This window comes from Pogona vitticeps, chromosome 3 (assembly GCF_051106095.1).
Source record: "Pogona vitticeps strain Pit_001003342236 chromosome 3, PviZW2.1, whole genome shotgun sequence".
Lineage (NCBI taxonomy): Eukaryota > Metazoa > Chordata > Lepidosauria > Squamata > Agamidae > Pogona > Pogona vitticeps.
The window spans coordinates 68215470-68241643 of record NC_135785.1 but is presented as its reverse complement, the minus strand read 5'-3'; the positions used below and the strand labels follow the sequence as shown (position 1 = coordinate 68241643).

Here is a 26174-nt window from a genome sequence, read left to right as displayed (position 1 = left end):
TGGAAGCCACCTAGAGTGGTTGCAAGACCACATGGGCGGGATACAAATAAAATAAAATAAAATAAATATTTGATCAACAGAACCAAGAGGTTGAAAATGGAGGCCACAGTACAAATGGTAAAGAACCAGACAAATTACTTACCATGTACAGTGGTGCCTCGCACAACGAGCGCCCCGTAGAGCGATGAATTCGCTCTATGAGGACGCTTTTGCGATCGCTAATGCGATCGCACAGCGATGGCCCCAATGGGCGAAAATCGCATAGCGAAGGTCGGTAAGCGGTTCGCTTACCGACCTTCGCTTTGCGACCTGCCGATCAGCTGTTCCGTGGCTTCAAAATGGCCGCCGGAACAGCCGAAAGGGCCGGGTGCAGCGTTTTCGCGCCCTTGGTAAGCAAGGGGAGAGCGCAAAAACGCTGCGCACGGCCATTTCGGCTGTTCCCGCAGCGTTTTCGCGCCCTCCCCTTGCTTACTAAGGGCGCGAAAACGCTGCACCCGGCCCTTTCGGCTGTTCCGGTGGCCATTTTGAAGCCGCGGAACAGCTGATCGCAGCCATTTTCGTGCCCTCGTTCAGCGAGGGGAGGGCGCGAAAATGGCTGCCGGACCCCGGAAGCATCACTGAATGGTGAGTTTTCAGCTGATTTGGAACGCATTAAACATCGCTCAGCGATGTTTCACACAGCGAGGGTTAATCCGGGACGGATTAACCTCGCTGTGCGAGGCACCACTGTATACACTTTATAAATCAACAGTGCTCCAAAGAGCTAACAATAAAAGACTCTCTTACATCACATAAAAATTTTCCACAACTCAGCAAATATGCAGAATGTTGATGAATGGTTCTAGCTACACTTTGTGCATGCTGTCTTAAATAGGTAATTTTGCACACTTTTAGTACCACTGGATACATTTGTTATTAATGGCTTGACTTAGTGGCTCCATTGACTTACTGGCCACTAGCTGTGGCTCCCCAGTACAGTAGGACTGCCAAATCCACAGGATCAATGCCCACAGTTTCACTTATCCACTGTGTGGAAAAAAAAATTTAAAAATAATTTAAAAAACCACAAGGTGTATTACTAGGACTGGCCACTAGATGGAACGTGAGACTATACTATATACAGATAGCTTAAGGCAGTGGTCTCCAACCTTTTGAGTCACGGACCGGTGGGGGGAGTGGGGTCTGTTTGCGAAGGGTCGTGCTCATGGAGGGGAAGGGCGTGCTTGCCCGCATGCACGGAGGGGTGGAGCATACTTGTGGAGGGGCAGGGCATGCTCATGTGCATGCGCAAATGGGCAGAATGCGGCTCATGTGCATGCACGAAGGGGTGCGGTTCGCTCAGGGAGGGGTGGAGAGAGAGTGCACGTACATAGATTTGTACTTATTTTTGCAACTGGCAAGATTTTCAAGCTGTTCGTAATTAATCTTTGTTTTTGTTCTAATAAAACCAATGTTTTTAATGGTAACTGGCATTATCTGACAAGATCTGACTGGTCAATTCACCAGTACTTTCTGATAATCCAAATGTTCAACCTATTGACTATAAAGAAAAAAGAAAAAAATAAAGGAAAGTGAACTTTGTTGAGAAAAACAAACACAACATTTGTTTCAAATCCTTCTGCTGTAAATATAAGCTATCCTAAAGATATTGCTAAACAGCTCTGTACTGGCACCATCTCTTAAAAATTCTTTTGTCATGTCAGATAACATAAACAATCTTACTAGATTCTGGCAAAAACCACAACTCCTGATTAGGAGGTATAAATATGTGGCCCTGGCAGCAACTAGAAGAAAGCACTGTTGATAAAGTTTCCCACATATATTTAATAGGTAAAGGTAAAGGTTCCCCTTAACATTTAGTCCAGTCGTGTCCGGCTCTAGGGGGTGGTGCTCATCTCCATTTCCAAGCTGTAGAGCCAGCGTTTGTCCGAAGACAGCTTCCGTGGTCACGTGGCCAACGCAACTAGACAGGGAATGCCATTACCTTCCCACCATGGTGGTACCTATTTATCTACTTGCATTTTTACATGCTTTCGAACTGCTAGGTTGGCAGGAGCTGGGACAAGCGATGGGAGCTCACTCCATCGCATGGATTTGATCTTACAACTGCTGGTCTTCTGACCTTGCAGCACAGAGGCTTAACCCACAACGCTACCGCGTCCCTCAATATATTTAATAAACAACTTCTATTAAGCTTTTAAAAAAACATTGTATGTGCAGCCTCTTCATATTGATGCATATCATATACTCCCATGAAAGAGAGAAAGAAATGAACAAGGTCTAACTAAAAAGAATAGGGTACATTTTTAAGTTCAACATTAAATTTTCACCACTTTAGTAAGAGGCATTTACCACAAACTACAGTGGTGCCTCACTTAACGACGTTAATCCGTTCCGGAAAAAACGTCACTAAGTGATTTAATCGTTAAGCGATTTTTAAAAGCCCATAGAAATGCATTAAAACGTGTTTAATGCGTTTCTATGGGCTTCAAAACTAACCTTAAGCAAGGATCCTCCATAGGGGTGGCCATTTTCCATGCCTCTTAAGTGAGGCAAAACAGTGGGGGTCCATTTTGAAACTGCCGATCAGATGCTTAAAAGCATTGCAAAAGCGGGAAAGAGCAACGTTCGCATCTGCTCTCCTTGTCCAGGGAGCCATTTCCCCTTCTCTCTTTTTTTTTCTCTCCTGCCCGGCTGCCTGAGCCCGCCACTGCTTTCCTCCACCAAGTGTGTGTGTGTGTGTGTGTGTGTGTGTGTGTGTGTGTGTGTGTGTGTGTGTGTGTGTGTGTGTGTGTGTGTGTGTGTGTGTGTGTGTGTGTGTGTGTGTGTGTGTGTGTGTGTGTGTGAGAGAGCACGTTCCTCTTCCCCTCGCCCCAATGGAGCCCAAGGCCCGATGGCCGGGATTGGCCACCCAGGGCCCCGAGCTCTGCCCGCTTGAGCCTGGCTTGGAAGAGAGCGAGAAGGAAGTGAAGGGAAAAAAAGACAAAAGGCAGGGGAGGCGAGGAGAAAAAAAAAGGAGAAAAGAGCGGGCACTCCCTGTGCTGCCTAATCTGGAGCAGCAGCAGCAGAAGCCTGCTGGTCTAAGGAGGAGTCAGCCCCATAGCCCTCTCTGCTCCCTGGGCGCAAGGCAAGGCAGGCGGGTGTGTGTGTGTGTGTGGCGGAAGGCGGCGCTTCTTTCCCGCCGCGGAGCAAAACTGCCATTTGCAGGGCGGGGGATGGAGGCGGCTGTATGGGGGGTTTGGGGTGGAGAGTCTTTGACACACACACACACACCGGCTCGGAGGGGCAGGAGGTGGACATATGGGTGTCCTGATGGCCTAAGTGGCCGCAGAGGCGTTCCTTGCGAGGAGGGGGGGAGGACAGACTCCAGGCTAGAAGGCGAAAGGGTGAAGCCGGCGGAGGAGAGAGCGGCCGGTGGTGGTGGGGACTCCCAATGGAGGGTGGGCTTCCACGAGATCCCTTGGCCGGGATGAGAGGCTCCCCCTCAGCGCACCGCTGCTCTGCTCTCCTCCGGGTGGATCCTCCCACCTCCTCCCGGACGTGCAAGGGTCGCTTTGCCATGATCGCAAAGCGATTTATCCCCATAGGGGCCATCGCTAACCGATCGCTCTGGCGATGGCCAAAACCTCATCGGTAAGCGATTTCATCGTTAAACGGAGCGATCGGTAAGCGAGGCACCACTGTACTGGAATATGTATTAAAACATCAGGTTGCTACTGTGACAAGATACTTCACTAAAATGCAAATCATGTAGCTGTTGTCCAGAGCAAAAAAAAAAAGGCACAAACATGATGAGACACCAAGAATTAACCCCCTCCCCCCCCAAAAAAAACAGGTCTATGAAGAACCTGAACGTTATCTCTATCACCACATTAAGTAGAATGGAATTGAAGATGACAACATGGATTTATATTTTTAGATACCAGTATTTAAAATTGAGGATTACCAACATTGGGATTAACAACATCCTCAAAGGAAAGGATTACCAGAAGTTTAATATTCTTCCTTCCATTAACCTGGAAAAGCTCAATATAAAACAAGGCAGAATTAAATAAAACATAATTTTAATGAAGTTTTGAGAGGTTTTGTTACAGGTCCAGTTTTAAGAGGACACTGTGGTCTTATTTAACAGCAGCAGTTAGCAAAATGTGCTGCTTATATACTGCCCCATTGTTCTTAAAGCACTATCTAGGCAGTTTACAATTTTTAATTATGCAAGCTACACACTGCCCTCCACCCCACCCCAGTGAGATAAGTACTCAATTTATCAGCCTTGGAAGGGTGGAAGGTTGAGTCAGCCTCAAACCTGAGCCCATGATTGAATTTGGATCATGAGCAGAGTCTTCACTATCTATAGGTGAACTATTTAATTTCCCTATTTACCTATTGGTAATCTATAGTTATCTATTTAATTTCTCACAATCATTTATGTATAGCATTGCTCCATGGCTTTGTGGGAGTTGCCATCTATTTCTGCTGACACAGAGAAGCACTAGCAAAAATGTTACAACTCGTGGTCCATGATAGGCTTCAGTGCTCATGGCCTCTGTAAGCAAAGGCTATGGAAATACCAAGTGATAATTGGGGGAGGGGGAAGAGAGATGCTCTTGTTAGGATGAGAAAATAGGGGAAAATCCTTACAGATACAGTTGCCACAGTGTCGAGCTACATTTTCTGTCTAGTGAAACGCTGCAAACACCTCAGTTTGCTCCTTTGTATGCACTGTCCCTCAAGAGAGGATTCTCATTTGCTATGTCATTGTGGAACTATGGCTGTGCTTCTAAATACATACTTTTAAAAACCGAAATCCAATGTTGTAAATCTGTAGTACTCACCTCACTTGACCCTAGAACAATGCTACAATGGAATAGAACCAAGTTACTGAATAGTGCTCACAAAAGGCAAAAACAAAACATTACAGCATACAGGGAGGACAGATATTAAAATTTTTGTTACACTGTTTTAATCTGTTCATATAACAAGGAATATTTTATCTCTACTGAAATTAGAAGTTCATGATCAATTTTAAATGTACAAGACCAAACACACATTTTATTCTCTATGCAACCAATTAAAATAGTTTAATCAGTTTTCAACAGCCATTTCCTTTCAAAGAGTTAAACAATACTGAACAAATGAAAAACAAAGCAAATTCTTCCAAATGAAAATCTTTAACACTTTTCCATTTTCACTGTTGTAAACATTTACCTTTACCTTTAAACGTCTGCTTCAGCAGACTCCACATAGTTAGTAGTGTTGTTGATTCTTGAACATTTCTGCACATCTTTATTCTTTAGCATTTTACTCAGAAATGAGAGTATGATCAGAATAATGGCGAAAACTGAAGACAAATTTAATCCAAGATTTATTGGAGGTCTTTCCCATTTGCTATTTCAATTGACAAGGTGCTGATTCATCTGCCATCCTTCTTACAGAATTTGTTCTAGTTTAACAAATGACTGACAGGAAATTTCAAACTGATAAATGGAGCACCAACATTCAGAATGAGAAAAAAAAACAGTACTGGGAAGATTCCATTGCTTTCTGAGACTCAGTATCTTTTAATATCAGCCAGAATATCATACTTATGAAGACATATAAAATAGGTAAATGTAGCACAGTGTACTGAACCAGGTGCACAGCTCCTACAGCAGGAAAAGGCTGATCTAGTTACAAAATCTCTACTTCTATTTTATATCTCCTTCTCTGAGAATGACACTGCTATGTCTTTATAAAAAAATAATAATGTGGGTACATCCCCTAAAAATCATATACTTGAGGAAAATGCTACTGATCCATAAGAATCCACTATCTATAACCGAAACAAACAAAAGTTGTTGCAATATCATTTTTGGTGAAAAACTGGCCAATCAGCAAATAAAATAAAATACCACAAGCAGCAGGAAATAAGCCGAAGAAGTCCAGTGTTTATAAATGTATTCATTAGAGCATCATATATTTCACTAGAGAAAAAGCAAGAAAAAGAATGCCTCTGAATATGATCTTCAAAACAATCCTCTTTTCCTGTGAGTCCATAATGCACTTATCCAGTCCTCAAATAAGATATAGTCTCAGGTACCTCAACTTGATAGTCACTGCTCCCTATGTGGAGACACACACGGAGCAAGATGTATAGATCAGCACCTACTTCATAGCAGTTTTTTCCATCATCTAGAGTAAGAAAATTATGTCACAGGCACCAAAAACAAAATGAAAACACACACAATCAGAGGCTCAGAAGGCTTTTATAAAATCTTAATATTAGGCTACTCCATTATAACAAACTGGCTTTAGTTGTTCATTCCAGCAAGTATAAATGACTTGATGTAATTTTGAATTCAAGTAGCTTGAACTACTTCACATTTTTAAAGAAATGGGACAAAATTCTTTTTATTAATCAAAAAGTTATTGCAGTTTATCAACAATATGTCTTATAAATAAAAACATACAGCCTCAATAGAAAACAGAGGTTTGATAAACCAACTAATCCAGGCATATTAGAAAGATGAATTTGCATGCCACACACTTCTTGAAGGGTCACTTAGGTTTGGCAAAGATTCCACAAATGATTCAAGCCTGGGGAAACTGTATGTGTATTCTGAAAGGCAGACTTGATTTTTTTTTGTTCGTATACCCCACTTTCTTTAACAGGGCAAAAAAAAAAAGGTTGGATGGAATCTGAAGGCTGCAGAGGAAAAGTATGTCTGTCATCTGTAAACGGGCAATTGGCGCTGCCTCTTCGAAAGGTTATTAGCAAACCAAAAGGAACATTAGGAATGCTGTAAAAAAAGAGAGAAAAAGTGGAGATAAGTTGTGACAAACTTCCTTACTTTAACAGTATGTATCAGATGCTGTAACCACCTCTCTCCCCTTGTTCCCCCCATATTTCTACACTGTTTCTATAACGTATCAAAAAACAAGGCTGGGTAATACCTTTACTAGACTACGAAAATATTAAGGCATAGACAGAAACTACTTCCAGCCAAACAGGAGCTAGATGTGTCTACAAAGCATGAAGAATGTGTTAGGTATTTGTCCCCCTGCCCCTGCCCCCGCCCCTTTGTCTACAAAGATGGGCAAAGACCATTCATCCTGTGTTGCCCAGGGCAAAACCTAATGCCTCAAGCTGATGTGACCAGCCTGAAGTTCATCCTGAGTCATTGATACTGACAGTGCAACACTTGGTCAGGGTACGTTGCTGAAGTTCTCTGTTTCTCCCCATCCCCTCTCAAGCTGTGCAAAGCCCAGCCTAAAGAAAGTTCATACTGAACTCAAAACCTCAGCTATTCTAATGTTTTAGTGATCCAAGAAAGGTATTAACCCGCCTTGTTACTGCACTCTGTGCAAGAACCACATGGCTTTTCCCCTCTTTCCCATTAGATATTTACAAGGCCTTGTCACCCAGATACGATCATATGATCAACAAATGTAAGAACAGCATTGTTAAGACTTTCTCCACCCAATCCAATGCTGGTGGAAAAAGAAGACAGGATGGGCTGCTGTCTGGATACTGGCCACAGTCACACTGCAGAATGAGCAATACTGTCCCTAGTTAAACCTTAGTGACTGGCAAGACAAGGTAATTACCAGCCTCTAGTTAATTGCAAACAGCTATCACCAAGCTTTGAATCCTTCTAATGGCAACATGCAGTATTACAGTTATGATCTTCTTTCTCAGACAGTGTGCACACTTGGTAAACAGAATTATGTACTAGACTGATGTTTCACTTTGAAGCACTGCTAATAGAAGACAGTCAACTAAAAGGGAATTTCAACTGATTTGAGTACAATCCATTTACAAAGGTTGTTCCATAATAAAGATTTTAAGCAGAATGTGTTACTGAGACTGATACAGTAATAAGTGTAAGGAGTGGGATGTGCCCCCCCACCATGCACAGGACTCCGTCTCCCTTCTTGTCTATATGGAACACTTATTTGGAGAGTTAGGAGCCCTATAGTATTTAAGATTCCAGGCATTTAATCTCCATATTTTTAAACAAAGCTTCATTTAATAAGCAAAACTTGTACGAGTATATGTCTTGAACATCATGGTATTTGCCAAACTGCATATTTCACTAAATTATGGGAATAACCAGTATAAGTTCTACACCTGTTTTTTATTCATTTACTAAAACTGCAACTAGTAATTCATGCAAGAAAATACTAAGATATTAAAGCAAACAGTGCTTAATATATCATATTCACTGATCCCACTGTGTATTCAGGGAAACTGGCAAGAATATCTAATTAAGCAGTACAAAACAAATACCTGCTCCAAGTTTCAAATCCTTTAAGCCTACATGTACATACACACCTCAGTTGAACTCTTTCCACATACACATTCTCTATCCAGAAAACGTTACTATGACAACAAAGCATAGCAGACTGGAGGGCAATAACTGAAATACTAGGTATCTCATTGAATAAAAATTAATACCAAGCTCAGTATTTCAAAATTAAATCTTATAAGGGAAAGGGATATACTGAGGATTTTGTTTCTGTTTAATTTCCCTCCCATTTCAGAAATCAGAAAGAAGACAGAAAGGAAGCTAATCTATTTCTTCCCGGCACAAGGGACCATGGGGGAAATACATAAAATAATGTTTTTTAATTTTTTGGTGACGTGTACAGACATTTCGGAACACATTATTTTATCTATTCTACTGCAGTAAGTCGTATTTTTCATGTTAGTGAACAGCTCCTTTTAGAACAACTCTCACAGTCACTTAAAACCCATGCTGCTACATCAACACTGAATTTTCACCATACTGATCTTATGTAATATACAACTGGAACAAGGATTTTATCAGGTTTAGATAAAGATATAAAATTATTTTGTTAATGGCTTCAGAAGCTACACATAAAATCATCCACAAGGAAAAGCTGTGAAATTTTACTTCAAATATTTAAACTAAATACAATACAAAACACCCACACAGAGAATCAGAATGTCAGTAATTTCTGTTCCATGCTTCCTCTGTGTCTCGAATATCCCTTGGAATTTGCATGGTAAGCAGTAGTCCAATCTTTCATGCTTCAATTATACATATTGTATACAGACAGACCCACAGACACAGATAGATGTAGATGCTCACTGAATTCACTTGTAGTATTTATTTATTTATTTATTTATTTATTTATTTAATTTATATGCCGCCCACTCTACCCAAAGGTCTCTGGGCGGCTTACAACAATTTTGTAGTAGGCATGAAGAAAAAAATAAGATTGCAAATGGAATACTTATGCTGAGATTGTGGATAAAATGGCATTGCTATAAAGCAGATCAAGCGTATAATGGGTACAAATACAAAATATGCTGACAGTTCTTCAATAAGTGAAAAACTGATTCATTTAACACTTTCTCTTCATACGAGGTGGGGAGACTTTCCTGTTCTGCAACGTGTTCTGTCCTCTCAAGCAAAGATAGTTTGCACTTTATGCTGGGTATTACTTACAGGCTCTCCATGACAAGCGTCCATACATCAATGCTGTGGTTGTTCAGGATAGACATTCATAGTTCTATATATTTCTTTCAGGAGAAGCAAAGCTGTATCTTCAGATTCCCTACAGATAAAAACATTTGTTGTTTTTTACTAAAGAGCAAACTATTTTGAGCAATCATGTTCTATTCTGCGTGTATTTTTGCTAGTGCAGCAGACAAATATCTAACAATGCAGTTTTGCTAACTGAAAGATTGTTACCTTGATGCTTTCATATATTTCTTTTAGTACTTTACGAATCTACCGTACTCCTCCCATATACAGTATTTCAGGCATTTGTTTCTCTTCCAGTCTCACTACTGTGCACTCAAATTAAAACTATATAAACAAAAAAGCAAGTATCAAGTGTGTCAAAATGAGCACTCCAAACATCTTACCTTTCTAGCACCACAGAATGTCTTCAAGCCAAACTTTCTGAGGTTTTTTTTCTGTTTCCTTTCCCTCCCACCTCATCAATCAGGTAGAGGAGAGAAAGAAAGCTAACTCACAGTTCTTCCCCTGCCAAGAACCCCTGAAAGGTTTATCAGTCAGTCCACAATTTACCATACCCTATCATAGGCATGGAACACAACCATTCCACTGCTGACAATTTCATTTCTTTGTCAGTTTTATTTGGCACACCATAATATTAATCCATATATCATTATCATTAGTATGTATCTAATGCCTCAGAATCACAATTAAAATAAATACACCAGGCTATTTTAACATATTTTATGTTTGAAAGTGATTTTTTCCACCTATGCACAAAAAGCTTTTTCACCTGACCATTTCTAGATTTTATTTGATTTTCATGTTTGATTTGGCCTTTTAATATTATCATTACATTTCAGTAAATTAAGCCTCTTGTGCTGCTTTGTTGAATTTATTAATGTAGTCCACCTAAGGTTCTTACCTGAGGGTAGAACAGAATAAAAAATGAAATCATTTTAATTACTTATTTCAACATGTATGAAATGTATGAACCTTTACAGACAGTTATTCAACTTCTGTTGGCCAAACTGCTACTGAACCTTTACTGCTTTCTCTGTTTTATCTGCACTATGTGGATTTATTTTATTATCAGCCAATAATATAACAGTTAATATATGTCAAGAAACAATGTGCTTCAACCTCTTTCTAAAAGGGAGATGGATGAACGCACCACCCTGGTAGTTCCATACAGTCAACCCTCGATGTACAAACGTAACCCGTTCTGGAAGGTCAGTTCATAAGTTGAAAAGTTCTTAAGTCGAAACCAAATTTCCCATAGGAATGAATTGAAATTTAATTGATGCGTTCCTACGGGGGAAAAATTTAAACAAAGTCACTTACCAGGTACTGGTAAGTGAGCCTGGCTCCTCACAGTGCCTTGGTAGCAGCCATTTTTTGCTCTTCTCCGCTCCCGCCCCCCCTCCCCACCTCTCAGCTGATCTGCGCTGGGTCTCATCTCAGAGGCTTCCCCGGGCTTGCTCAGCAGGTAAAAAGGCAGTGCAAAAGCACCCAGGGAAGCATCTGAAAGCGGGGCTTTGCTGGGGGGGGGGGAACAGGCCCGCCTTTTTACCTGCTGAGCAAGCCCGGGGAAACCTCTGAGACCCAGCGCAGATCAGCTGAGAGGTGGGAAGGGGGGGAGCGGAGAAGAACAGAAAATGGCTGCCAGAAAGGCAGGGAGAAAGCTTGTACAGGTGCTTTTCCTCTGACCCTGGGAGGCTTCTGAAAGTGGCGCTTGCTGCGGTGGGGGGCGGTGGGAAGGGAGGTTCCCTGCCTTCTCTTTCTGTGGTTTTTTTTTGTTCATAACTTGAAAAAAGTTCACAAGTTGAAATGTTCGTATCTAGAGCCGTTTATAAGTCGAGGGTTGACTGTATGGGGCAGATACACTAGAAAATATAAGACCCATATTATTTGTAGAATTTATTAATTCAAGAATACATTATTTAAAAACTGATTTCAAATTAAAATTCCAAAGTAACTGGGCTATTCCAAAACATACGAAACAGCAGTATCTGAGGCAATTTATTTCATGTTCACATCTCTCTCCTTAGAGGTCCAGCTCATCCGAACATCATCATGTATTACTGCAATTTACTCAAAAAGTGCTTTACAGCTAGTGTACAAAAGTGCTACAAAATTATGAAAAAAGAGTGAACTCCCCACACAGAGGACTACTTTCTAATAGACTACATAAAAACAGTGGTGAGGGAGGAGGGAAATAGAGAGTCTGCTACATGAACCACAACACGCACTTGATCTTACACTGTCAAGTATGAATACCTAGTATGGAGTAACAGACAAAGTGACAGACTAGAACTCAGGAGACCTGGATTTAAATCCCCATTTAGCAATGGAGGAAGGAATTGGTAAAACCACTCCCTGAGTATCTCATCTGCCTTGAAAATGAGAAGGATCCCAGTAGGATCACTGCAAGTCCTGACTTGACAGCAAATAACATAAGTTATTTCTTTACTACCTCAGGGACAACAAATGAATATCCATAAACAATGAGTCCTTCTTGGCTCTAGCCTGTCTTTTATATTAGAAAATACTTTTAAGAAGCCTGTCAATCTGACCTAATATAACTATATATTTTTTGTAAACTCAAGAGTGCCATCTTATGGAGATCTCTCTTTGTGACTAGGCTGAACAAAATAAATTGGAACATTAATACTACACAAAAAACACAGAGGAAATGTGCTGAGAAGTACATTACACCAACCAGTCAATTAAAAACACTGGAAGAAAATGACAAAAAATTCAGATGGTTGCTTTTAGTGTTATAATAGTAGGAACTATTTTTATTTCATTTTTCGTGACAAACATATCCCAGCCACCCCAAATACATTCTTCTCATCAATTTATCTTCCATGGAGCAACAGAAATGCTACTCAGAAGATATATATTGACTATACTTTTCATACAATATAGGTTTTCAACAAAATATTACCATTTGTTGTTGTTTAGTCGTTAAGTCGTGTCCGACTCTTCATGACCCCATGGACCAGAGCACACCAGGCCCTCCTGTCTTCCACTGCCTCCTGGAATTGGGTCAAATTCATGTTGGTAGATTCAGTAACACTGTTCATCCATCTTGTCCTCTGTCGTCCCCTTCTCCTCTTGCCTTCACACTTTCCCAACATCAGGGTCTTTTCCAGGGAATCTTCTCTTCTCATGAGATGGCCAAAGTACTGGAGCCTCAGCTTCAGAATCTGTCCTTCTAGTGAGCACCCAGGGCTGATTTCTTTCAAAATGGATAGGTTTATTCTCCTTGCAGTCCATGGGACTCTCAAGAGTCTCCTCCAGCATCACAATTCAAAAGCATCAATTCTTCGGCTGTCAGCTTTCTTTATGGTCCAGCTCTCACTTCCATACATGGCTACTGGATAAACCATAGCTTTGACTATGTGTACTTTTGTTGGCAAGGTGAGGTCTCTGCTTTTTAAGATGCTTTCTTGGTTTGTCATCACTTTCCTCCCAAGAAGCAGGCGTCTTTTAATTTCGTGGCTGCTGTCACCATCTGCAGTGATCATTGAGCACAAGAAAGTAAAATCTGTCACTGCCTCCATATCTTCCCCTTCTATTTGCCAGGAGGTAATGGGACCAGTGGCCATAATCTTAGTTTGTTTGATGTTGAGCTTCAGACCATTTTTTGCACTCTCCTCTTTCACCCTCATTATGAGGTTCTTTAATTCCTCTTCACTTTCTGCCATCAGAGTGGTATCATCTGCATATCTGAGGTTGTTGATATTTCTTCTGGCAATCTTCATTCTGGCTTGAGATTCCTCCAGTCCAGCCTTTCGCATGATGTATTCTGCATATAAGTTAAATAAGCAGGGGGACAATATACAACCTTGTCGTACTCCTTTCCCAATTTTGAACCAATCAGTTGTTCCATACCCAGTTCTAACCATTGCTTCCTGTCCTACATATAGATTTCTCAGGAAATAGATAAGGTGGTCAGGCACTCCCATTTCTTTAAGAACTTGCCATAGTTTCTTGTGGTCCACACAGACAAAGGCTTTTGTGTAGTCAATGAAACAGAAGTAGATATTTTTCTGGAACTCTCTGGCTTTTTCCATAATCTAGCTCATGTTAGCAATTTGGTCTCTAGTTCCTCTTTCCTTTCGAAACCCAGATTGTACTTCTGGGAACATACTGCTGAAGCCTACCTTGGAGGATTTTGAGCATAACCTTGCTAGCGTGTGAAATGAGTGCAACTGTACGGTAGTTGGAGCATTCTTTAGCACTACCCTTCTCTGGGATTGCGATGTAGGCTGATCTTTTCCAATCCTTTGCCCACTGCTGAGTTTTCCAAACTTGCTGGCATATTGAATGTAGCACCTTAACAGTGTCATCTTTTAAGATTTTAAATAGTTCAAATGGAATGCCATCAACACCTTTGGCCTTGTTGTTAGCCATGCTTTCTAAGGCCCACTTGACTTCACTTTCCAGGATGTCTGGCTCAAGGTCAGCAGCCACATTATCTGGGTTGTCCGGGACATCCAGATCTTTCTGGTATAATTCCTTTGTGTATTTTTCTTGCCACCTCTTCTTGATGTCTTCTGCTTCTGTGAAGTCCCTGCCATTTTTGTACTTTATCATGTCCATCTTTGAACAAAATGTTCCTTTAATATGTCCAATTTTCTTGAACAGATCTCTTTTAGATCCACAGAAAATATTACCATAATCATAGACAAAATTTCAAGTATACCTTTTATCCACTGAACCACACTGGTACAGAGAGCCCAGATCTGCAGAACCCTGCCAAAATCTCTGCCACACCACCATTTGCACACTTCAGTTGTCTGCCCAGACTCCAACTCTTGGCACTTCACATTTAGATTTTGCATGTGCCAACACTGCAGAAGGACAGCAGCCCTTTCCAATGGGTCTTGCAGTGATTTTGCGTGTGTTTTTTTTCTTCAGCCGAAATGGATCAATTGCATTTCAATGGGAAATGGTGCTTCGACTTATGACCATTTCGACTTTCGCCCATCTTCTGGAACGGATTAAGTTCATAAGTTGAGACACCACTGTATAACTAAAGTATCCCTGACAGATGACCATCTTCTTTCTGTTTAAAACCTCCAATGAAGAGTCCACCACCATCTCTTACTGCCAAGAAGTTCTTTCTAATGTTTACACAAAATCGCTTTTCTCATAATTTTAGTCCATTACTTTGAGTCCTACTCTTTGGAGCTACAGTGAACAAATCTGCTTCATCTTCCATGTTATTCTCTCTGCATTAAACAATTCAGCTTCCTCAGCTGATCCTCATAGGATTTTGTTTCCCATTCTGGTTGTCCTCCTTCAGACATGTTCCAGTTAGTCAATATCCATCTTATACTATGGATACATTATTCCAGGTAAAGTCTTACCAAAGCAAAATGGAGTGATACATTACTTCCTTTGATCTTCTATGCTGTACTTCTACTGTTGTAACTAATTACTACATTTTTTGCTACCACATCACACTGTTGACTCATATTAAGCTTACAGCCCATTAAGAACCCTTGATCCTTTTCATGTGTACTACTACCAAGCCAACTGTCATATATTTTTTCAGCTGGTTGTTCCTGACTGGCAGTAAAACTTTATATTTTTCCCTGCTGAAACTAATTTTGTTAGTTTTGGCCCAATACTCCAATTAGGCTGTCTCGAATCCTGATTCTATCTTCTGGAATGTTGGCTATCTCTCCCATTTTGGTGTCAAAAGCAAATTTCATGAACATCTCCTCCACCTCCTCATTCAAGTCATTTATAAAACTGCTGAATAGTGCTGGACCCAGGACAGAACCCTGTGTCACCCCACTTATCACTTCTCTCCAGGATGAGGAGGAACCATTGGTGAACACTCTTTCAAGTATGGCCTGTCAGCCACCTACTTGACAGTAACATCATCTAACCCACTTTTCACCAGCTTGGCTGATAGAATATCGTAAGGGATTTTGTCAAAAGCCTTAATTTTCTGTGAACAAAAGACAATCAGGCCAAAACCCACCTGAGAAAACAGAGTAAACTACTATGAACTACTCTTCGCATGTCTCCCCAATCAATTAGCCAGATGAAGGAGAGCCTGCTGCAGGAGTCAGGGAGTGCTTCTGTGATTGCCCTTATGCAACAATAAGACTCTGACACAATTGTTAACAAATTCTCTTATTGCGTATCCATATAATGTATATTTCTTAATAACTTTCTTAATCTACAGGGCAAATTACAGCTAGAAGAAGCTTTTTAAGTTCCATACAAGACCACCAAGAAGCAGTTAAAATATAATTAAATGAGGGAACCAAAGTTACACTTTGTGTCAGAGGAGATTTTAAAAAAATCTTACCAATAGCACAAGTGGCTCTGTAGAGCAAACAAGTATTCATTGAAACTTTCGATGGGTTTTTCTTGCAGAACATAATCAATACGCCGGCCTCCGTTTAGCAAACCAACTTTTACATTCAAGTCTTCATCTTTTGAAAAATCTGGACTCTCAACAATCTTTTCTGCTACAGTACAAAGAAAGAATGTAAAAAATACATTACAATTTGAACCTTCTTTCAGTTATTGATTCTACTTTTCTGTTTTCTTGACTACAAGAAAATGTCAAACCTATTAGCATGTGGTCAGACCTGTTACAGCCATATGTTTTTGTTTTTCTAAATATACATAATAGCTACCAAGACACTAGACTTGGAAATTTGGAGGCATTAAATAAAAAATACAAATAGATATTTGACTGGGATTTTATTACACTGGCTGAAATTCTGTTGAGCAGCTATACAATTGCATAAATTTTAGATGTAAATTGTTTCAAGCTATCCATTGCACTCTTAGTTGTGTGGCTCTGTAAGCAATAGATAATGCCTATGGAGATTTCTTAGTTTTCAGCAATTTGCCTCCAAAAGTTTTGCTGTTCATCTAATTGCTCAACAGGATTAGAGTCATTAGTCACAAATAAAGCAATATTTATATTTTCTCCCCTAAATAAAATAAAATAAATAATCTGAATACGGAAATCCAAACTAAAACTATTCCAGACATGCAAAGGATCCCTAGAATTGGATTTCTCAAACAGCAATTTGGTAAAATTCATACAATTTGGTAAACCACTCTGGAAAACAAAAGAGACGTTCAAAAGCAATTTGTGATACAGCATGGTGGAGTTTTCTGTTCAGTGCCAAAAGTCAAACATCGTATTGGACACAATGAACATATGCCTTTACCTCTTAACTAATAAAAGTATATTATTTCCAACTGATGATTCTGGCAGGGGAAGCATTGGTAAGCAATATGCACCACAAACAAGTTGAAGCAAGGAAACTGCTTGCCATCTTCTACTAATATTAATCTCCCAGAAAGTGACAATAATCATTTCTTGTAATGAAATACTTCATTACATGATGTTTGGGAAGGTAGTAAACACAATTATATCTGACTAAAAAAAGTTCAGAATACTTGATGTGCAAATTATTACCATGTACTCTCATTTTAGCAATGTTTAAAGAAAAAAACCCAAAACACAACACTTTTTAAAATATCAAAGTGCATCAACTAACCTTCTGCTTCATTTTTTTCTTCTTCCTCTTTAATTTGATGAGCCACTTTCTCCAGTTCTGCTTGGAGCTGAGTAGATGAGGTATGAGCACGTGCAAATTCATTAAGGGTTTGCCAAGCACTTTTCAACGAGCTGATAAAACCTTGCTTCAAATCTGATCCCATACGAGACAGAGAATCCTTCAACTCTGACAAACAAACAAACAAACAAACAAACAAACAAAGCCATAACACTGTAATGACATGTTATTCAAGAGATGTGAATTTATTTTAAAAGTTTGGAGGAAACACTTCGAAAGAAACATAGAATAAAATATCTGCTGAGAAATAAGCAATCCTACCACCTTAAAGGTTGAGGCATTTTTTTCAAAGTTCTAAAATCATCTTGAGACTGTCAGATCAAAAGAAGAGTTTAAAATACTTTCTCACTAAAGTTATCAAAAAGAGAGTCAGTTGCTAGCATTTAATCATCACTAGATTTGCAACAGTAGTATGGCTACAAAATAGCTATTAATACTTTTCAAAAGTTACCTGTTTATATACATGAAACAAACCAATAACATTTTAATCTTGTATTGCATGTTACCAAAATATGTAATTCAACTGAAGCATCTGGCAGTACTGTATATAAAATGTCAACTGATACATTTGTAACAGGAACTTGCCTGTGAATTGCAACCATATGGAACATATCACTACTAACAACAGAGATTACAGGGTTGCCCAAACACAACCAAAACCAAGCAAAAGGAATCAATAAAATATATTCTAAGTAGCATCATGCTATGTCCTGCTGTTACCGAGAGGATGAGAGGCAGCTATTAGTGTACTTCCATTTTATTTGGGAAAAGAATGCAAAGTAAACTTTGGCAACAAACCAGATATACACTGCCTGTCTTCCTTTAGCAAGTAGAACAGGAACAATTCCCACCGTTTGTGAAAAGAGCACTGAATCACCCAGAATATACATACTGCCTTACTGCCTTCTAGGTTCATAACATAGCTGCATGCAGCACCAACCAATGAACTACTACCAATGGTAAAACACATTAACAATCATAGGCATTTTTAAGGGTGTATACCTGTACCCAGACTCTGCGCATAGCTCTCCATCTTTTCACCAAGCACTCACCATTCACAGCAAGAAAGCTAAGGTCCTTCAATCATCCTAGATCTCTCCTTTGCAATGCTTTGCATTGAGAGACCTCTTCCCTAAACTGCAGTTTTAGAAAGAAATCCTTGCCAGTAAAAAGTTTAGCACATGCTATCTCCTTTACGAATGGTATATTTAGTGAAGATAAGATTTGATTAAGACCATGCTTCAGTGCTTCAGACCAAAGGTTATTTTCAGGCATAATCTGCTTCATCTTGCTCCAAACCAGCATATTTTCCCATGGGAGAAGAAATGTCTGTAAGTCTTTTATTTTGACAGAACTGAATGAAATTTACTACATAATAGTCTCTTCTGAATATATGAAACCTGCCAAATTCAGACAACTTGGTACAGACATTTCTATACTAGGTACATTTAAATTTGCAGCTTTTCTTTTTATAAAGGAGGACCCTTTATAAAAACGGACAAGATTTGCAGATATACTTTCTCTTTCTGTGAGAGTAAAGTCAGCTACTCAAAATTACTCAAAATGTCCAAATGACTTAAACTGTTATGGTCTCCCCTGTCATCCCATGATCTTAACTGCAAAAGGTTGATGGAAGACAGAGGTGAAAGTCTCTGCCACCACTGTGATCCCATGTCCCATGTAACTAACTAAAAATAAACAGCAATCTCAAAGGTGTCCAAATCACTGGAAAGGCTGGCCGAAGTGAAAGCCTATATGCATATATCCCAACAATTCTCAGTAAAATTTGTGTCCTCGTGTCACTAATCACAGTGCCAGGATAGCAGGCTATGCATAATGAGCTGGGCCATGGGTGGAAATGGGTACAGTTCCCAAAGATTTTGCAAGCTTAGCTGCATGTTTCCGATGGTGACTCTAGGGTAAAGCATGAAATACAGGCATACATGAGTGTATAAGGAAACACAATAACACTTCTATCCACTATACTGAAGAATGAAGGTTGTAATGGCCTTAAAACAGAGGTCCCCAAGCCCCGGTCCATGGCCCGGTGCCGGTCCGTGGCCTGAGCCAGACCAGGCCGTGGAGAGACACCTCCCCACCCCACCACTGCACGCACTCCCCCCTGCATAGCCCATTTGCGCCTGCACACGCACGCCTGCATTAGCGCCCCGGCTCCTTTGCACATGTGCACAAGCACATGTGTCTGAAAACATTCCTATGCGCATGAGCGCAGGTGGTGCCCCACCTTCCCCAGCTGGTCCACAGAGCTAAAAAGGCTGGGGACCACTACACTAAAAGTAATCTTTCTCTAAGGTTCAATGAGCTCCTGTGTATATATAAATTGCATTACATGGATTTTTATTTCCAAGCATGTGCTCATGCTGTCTTGTCTAGATGAGCTTCTTCTTTGTATATCACAGACGTATATATTACTTATATATACAAGTAATGGAAATATCTGAGTACACTTGTTTACCAAGGTGAAGTCTTTTTCTGCCTTTGTGATGTGGAATCAGAACTGGTTTTATGCTGAAGTCAGGAATAATCATAGGTTCTAGCCTGTAAGCCACTGGATCAAGCTAGAAGGGAGAAGACAGACATAGTAATTGTAATTCTTAATATCAAATGTCTACAAACACTACAAACGCCACCATTAGTTTAATAAATCAAAAGATCATTCATTCTTCCAACATAAAGCACCCCAAATCCAAGAAACAAACAGATCTTGGAACTGAATAGACTTGGGAAAAACTATGATACAGCAGGAAGGTCTATCATTCAAAGTTAAACATTATATGTTGAGCTCTTCAATTTGCTCATACTAAACTTGTAAGTCATATATATTATTGGTCTAAAGTTGGGCATGCATGGTATAGTTCATGTAGATTTCCAGTAACTGATGTATTATTTAGTTACTAATAAACTTTTAAATTTATAGCCACCTAGAGTGGTCTTAATTGACTAGATAGGCGGGATATAAATAAATAAATAAATGCATACATAAATGAATGAATGAATAAATAAATAAATAAATAGTAAAAAAAAGCCTAACTGTTCAGCTATACAGTGGAATATAAATTCTAATTCAGTAACTCCGTTGTCTATATAAGGCTCACATGAACTAAACAGAATATTGTGTACGCAGCGAGAAGCTTCACTCCTTTCAACATATAGGAAATGCTCTCAGGATTTCATTCAATATGCAATTGAGTGGGACAGTCTTTGGTAGACACATGGAGCACAGCATCTTTCTCTTGGCATATAAAAGGTTTGCAGATAGAATCCTGAGCTAAACAGGATGATAAACAGTACTGAAATCTTGAAAAAGTCACCTCAATTCCCTAGCAACAAATTGGAAGCAAACAGCTGGAAATAACAAGGTGACAGGGTACTTATTTCCAAAACAAGATCCAGCCACTCTTCCATAAAGAGCAACTACAACCCATTGCAGAGTTTCAACACAATGAAGTTCTACTGAAATGCAGGATATTAAACAAATCAGTGCTTGGAACTCTTAAATAGATAGATGTTCTTGCAGCAGTACCTGGAAAGTACTAAAAATCACGTTTAAGTCTAAGAAATTGCTTCCTTAAGCTTCTTAAAAAGCACAATTAGGACTTAAATTGGCAGTCTGTCTATTATCTTTTCCCTGAGGGTGACTGAAGCCTTGTACTTCTTACTAACTGGATGATAAATGTTGAAGAATCCCTTGCAGGTGGGGAGCTTGTAGTTTTCATCAATTTTTTCCACTCCTCTTACAGTCAGAAATACACCGATTGGAGAACCCAGAGCAAAGAAAATCTCTGGCTCAAAGTCAAGTGCACTGTATACCACCGACACCTAGAAGAAGAAAAATCAGAAGATAGCTAACAATTCCCGTATATATGACCTGTTCCACTTTATGAACATGGCTCATATCATAGATACACCGGAGTTTTTATGAAATCAACAAAACTTGTCAAATGAAAACATCTTTTTTAAAAAAGAAGTTACCATAGAAGATATGTTTCTATAGGGAAAGCTGTTAATACACCCTGATGTTTACATTATTCCCATTTGTATTTCAACATCCACTGTTATCTGGGCCAATATCCCATCCCTTTATACATTGGTACTGGTCAGGCTTACCATATCATCACGTAAGCTACACAAATAGTGCAATTTAACAAGCAGTTTCAACAGCTAGCAATAAAGTGGAATGGTTCAATTTGCATTGATCTTACCTGCCCAGTACCCACATCAAAATATTCATAATCTATATGTGCAGACAAAACTGAAGCTCCAACTGGAAGTCTTTTCTTGGATTTATCCTGAGGCATACTAGGCTCTGAAGGTGCTGTAAAATTAGCCACCTTTTTTGCCGATTCTTCCTGGTTCCTTTTAAGGGCATCCATTGCTGCCTTTTTCTCCAGCGCAACTTTCCTCTGTTCCTATTAATACAAAGGTTTAAAAGGCTCAAGAAAATCAAAATTATCAACCTCTAATTCATCCTATTTAAAGAATTACCTTAAGTACCTCTTCACTAATTTAAAATACTTTTTATTATACTCTCTCTCTCTCTCTCTCTCTGTGTGTGTGTGTGTGTGTGTGTGTGTGTGTGTGTGTGTAAAATCTTTAAATCAAATTAGTTCTTAGGTCAGCTTACAACCATGTAATAAGGCATTATATTTGGCTACATAAAATTACAGATTAAATCCAATGTCAAATTCTAGTAACTGCGTGTGTGAACAACATAGTGTAGACTAGGTGCCTAAAGCAAAGCAAAACAAGGTGCTTGACAAATTTCCGTGGGGAGGGCGAATCACAAAATGGGTATTGCCTTCTTAAAGGAAACCCTGTATTTCAGTGTTCCTTCCCCTTCTAGAAGATGGTGACATCTTAAACACTGCTTCGGTTGAAGAAATTAACATACAAATTAGGAGCAGACATTAATTTCTTCATGATATGCTTGTCCTACACCATTCGGTACTTCATATTCTGAACAAGCATTTTGCATTGTTCTCAGAAACAAACTGGAAAGACATATAAGAAAAGGCAAAATATGATCCATTTCACAATGCCAGTAAGTAGCATATAATACATTTAGGGTAACAACTGTTTTTTTCAAAGAAAGTTGTAAGTAACTGTCATAGAAAAGGTATATATAACACATTCTTGTTATCTACTCTAAGTATTGTTACTGTACTGATAATTGTGGCAACTTCATTTTTTCCCCAAAGAGAGTTGCACCTAACATAGCAAATAAGATGAGTGGATGACACTTCTAAATCTAATAGTATTATTCATTCTGGCATCATAAGCTGAGGACTGCCCATTTAGATGGAATACTGCCCCTTTCAGAAATAAAAGAATTCCAATTCACAATTAATTATAATAGTGTTCAGAATCACTTGCATCTTGTTTATAGCAGTGGTTGCTAATTTTTTTCAGCATCATGCTCCATTTTTGCGAAACCTGCACACGTCTCCCTTACTATTATCCATAAAATTTTAAGCAAGTATTTCCTGTTAGAAATTGGAGCTAAGATATAATCTATATTAAATATGGGGAAAGTTCTTCCAAAAGATAAGAACAACAAAATACTATCAGGATATCAGTCTTTTGTTTTTTCACCTGCTTGGTAGAAATCAGCCATCATTGCTGGAAAACAAGGATTTAAGAGGTAACTGAGGCTAGCAAATCAACAATTCCCCACCTGTTTGGCTGCTCTGTCTTTGACAAAGTTTGCTATCTTCTTTCGTGGTCCAAGAGGTATTCCCATTTCCTTCAGATCATCAATTGTACACATCAGCTTTGGAAAAAAAAAAGATATATGTAATATATAATAGAATACAGACAACTTTATTTTAATTACATATTTTAGTTACAAAGATGTAAATACAGAGTTATTCTGCATCTGAAATCACAATTATATCACTCCCCATAAACATGACAAAACGTAAGAATACTCCAATATAGCTAAACACAAATTGAAACTGAAACAGCAGCATATTATTTTACCATGTAACTTTGCCTCCATTTGCCAACCTTGAATCAATTTCTAGAGTTTAAGCTCCTTGGGTAGGAAAGTACATGATCATTCTGTGCAAAAGAAAATAATGCACTCATAGTTCTGCATCAAAAGTCCTATGCATTATAAGATAGAAAGCACAAAGGAGAGGAAGGGTCCGAGCAGTGGAATGGAAAATCATCCACCATATTTCAACAAAGGGACCAAATGAGAAGGTGAACATAATCATTTTCTCTATGGAGATTACATTATGAAGCTATGGAAAATTTGGAACAAGTATAAGCAGAGATTGAGAATGAAGACAGAGCAAAACAAAGGTAGAAAGTGAAGAAAATATCAGAAAAGAGCAAATTAATCCTTTGTAAAACTACAGGAATTAAACTGAATACAGTCAGCAGAAATCTTTTAGTATCAAGTGCCATTAGTACACAAACTGTGACTTGATCAGTCAATTGTGTGTTCACACAAATGGTTTGTTTCAAGGTGTAATATTCAGAAATTGACATAAAAGTTAATCTTCTGACATTTACAGAAGAAGAGAGTTCTTTACAACTATCCAATGAAGGAAAATAACTGAATTACAAAAAATTAATAATCCTAGCACAGAGCTCCATATTTATACACATTCTCCTCAAGGATCATATCTATTTCAGGCATTTCCCAAAGAGCTCAGGAGGTCTCAATGTTCCTGCCCAAGGCCTCTTGGAATTATGCCAATAAGACTTGGCTTCCCCTGCAATGCTGTTCATGTATAGTACTCCTTTGCATAAGGGGGGATTCCAATGAGGATCGCCCTGCACAGATAAGTTGTGTGTGAAATGGCCTCAAGCCATCTGAGAGATACTGGAGGGAGACAGAAGAAGCACACGCATACAAACATATCTATATGTGCTTTCAACTGAGAAGTGAAAGTGTACACACACACACACACACACACACACACACACACACACACACACACACACACACACACACACACACACACACACACACACACACACACACACACACACACTCACTTCTCATATATTATAGTCTTAGGCTTATATTCATATATCAGGGCTTTTGGTTTTATACCCAAACCATTCAATATTCCCATCTCACCATCCACTGCCCACACTCACACCTGCATTTCTTGCTACTTCTCAATGTCAATTTGAAGTGTTTGCTATACCAGAGATTCAGTGTCAATCTTCTCCTTTTCAAATGTGCTGATGTACTCAGACAAGCTAAGCATTTCCAAAGTTCTTTCCAAGGTTGGAATATCCTCTTCTCCATCATGATCAGCATTTTCATCATATGAAAGACAAAGTGCGGAACTGGCTGAGTTAGAATCCACTACCATCTTGAAAGAAAGAAAAATATATTAAGATACAATTTAAAATATACTGTGACCAATGTAACTAAAAAATTAGGTACCCACATTTTGAAGACAGATTTAAATTCAAGTGCAACAATGTATCAATGGCAACTTTAGCATCAGCAGCAATTTACCATTGCCAAAAAAATAAAGAAGAAGACACAGAACAGCATATGCTTAGCTTGTAAAAGACATGAGGTGAAATATGGTGTTACTGTAAGGCAGCGGGGGCAACATGCCCCAGGGTCATTTTTGTGTCTCCATAGCAATTCACATCACAATTGGATTGTAAAACTGAGGGGGCTATGGGAAATTTTGTCTTGTATTGGGGGAGGTGAAAACCTGAGTCCTCAATATTTTAACTATTTCTTTAAAAAACAAAAACAAAAATACTTGTTCAGCACAGATACCTGTTGGTCATATTCAGCCATATCCTTTACAACACCATTTGTAGCAACAGGTGCCACAGAATTAACTGTAGAAGCCCAGTCTTTTTGGTTGGAAAGTATGTCAAATAATATTAAGGAACCTGAAGAGATAAAACAAGCTGTCACAAGGTATTCTGACTCTGTAGACTTAAACGGAGATAGACAATGCTTACTTCCGTGATTATCTTCTCCTTGCCTGACAAAGTGGAAATATACTGTGTTTCCCCAAAAATAAGACAGAGTCTTATATTAATTTTTGCTCCAAAAACACAATAGGTATAATTTTCAGGGGATGCTTTATTTTACAGTCAAGTAATCTTCTGGTTGCTGCACAACCCTGGAGGGCAGGTTTTCACTTAACTGGGGCTTATTTTGGGGGTAGGGCTTATATTACAAGCATCCTGAAAAATCATACTAGGGCTTATTTTCAGGTTAGGTCTTATTTTCGAGGAAACAGGGTATTTACAGATTAACAGATTCAGAATATTTACAGCACTTTTCTAAGTGAGAGTTGCATGATTAAAACATACATTTATGTTGAAAGAGATAACTTCATTTGTTTTAAAGTTATAGGATTACCTAAACTATGACCAGAAACAGAGATTCCGCCCTTAAAGTCAGGATTTCTGCTCATGAAAAGTGCATACAGACGGTTCATCTCCAATCCTACTTTATCCACAATCCTTTGACAGTAGGTGGGGCTATTGTAAAACAGAATATCAAGCAGAGTCTCATTGGTGAAGTGTCGCAGACGTCCAATAGTTGGCAAAGTTATTTTTTTAATATTCCTGGGAACAAAAAAATCAACCAATTAGCAAAAGAGTAATTTTTAATAAACTTTATGTAAATAGGAGGAATCCAGGAAAAATGAAAAGATTACAGACAAAGTTTTCACACACTTCAAGACTTTAAAACAATATCAGCCTAGCATAATAATTAGTCTTCTACCTCATGCTATAAACTATACAATAAACATTTGTTTGTTTAAATAACTGCATGCTAATACCACCCTCTCCAGGATTAACATCAAAATGGTTGCCTCACCCTGTGCACCAGACATAACATATAAATGCCTGTATGGCAATGGTCTCCAAAATACAGCCCGCAGGCCACATCTGGCCTACCTGGCCTTTTCGTCCAGCCCATGTGTGCGGACGGGCAGGCAGGAGTGCAAGCGGGCAAGAGTGTGGGCAGGTGTGTTTATGCGCATTCCTTCAGCCCTCGAAAATATCAAAAATATATTATGTGGCCCTCCATGTGAAAAGTTTGGAGACCCGT

At 39.2% G+C, this 26174-nt stretch overlaps 1 protein-coding gene across 2 annotated transcripts in view; it reads right to left on the bottom strand.

Annotated features, from left to right (window-relative positions):
• Positions 1–4946: 4946 nt before the first annotated feature.
• SEC23IP (SEC23 interacting protein) overlaps positions 4947–26174 on the bottom strand; it is a 35933-nt gene continuing 14705 nt past the window's right edge. Inside the window, exons 9-19 of one of the 2 annotated variants that reach the window (XM_020786510.3) lie at positions 25476–25684; positions 24879–24997; positions 24283–24453; positions 22794–22889; positions 21322–21528; positions 20783–20938; positions 19575–19677; positions 17021–17206; positions 15808–15970; positions 9456–9564; positions 4947–6779 (exon numbers count right to left, since the gene is read on the bottom strand). In XM_020786510.3, the coding sequence (XP_020642169.3) occupies positions 9483–9564; positions 15808–15970; positions 17021–17206; positions 19575–19677; positions 20783–20938; positions 21322–21528; positions 22794–22889; positions 24283–24453; positions 24879–24997; positions 25476–25684 (1492 nt within the window). In that variant the 3' untranslated portion in view covers positions 4947–6779; positions 9456–9482. Of the gene's footprint in view, positions 6780–9455; positions 9565–15757; positions 15971–17020; positions 17207–19574; positions 19678–20642; positions 20939–21321; positions 21529–22793; positions 22890–24282; positions 24454–24878; positions 24998–25475; positions 25685–26174 lie in introns of those variants that run through there. The other variant, XR_013543187.1, reaches the window with a different exon arrangement.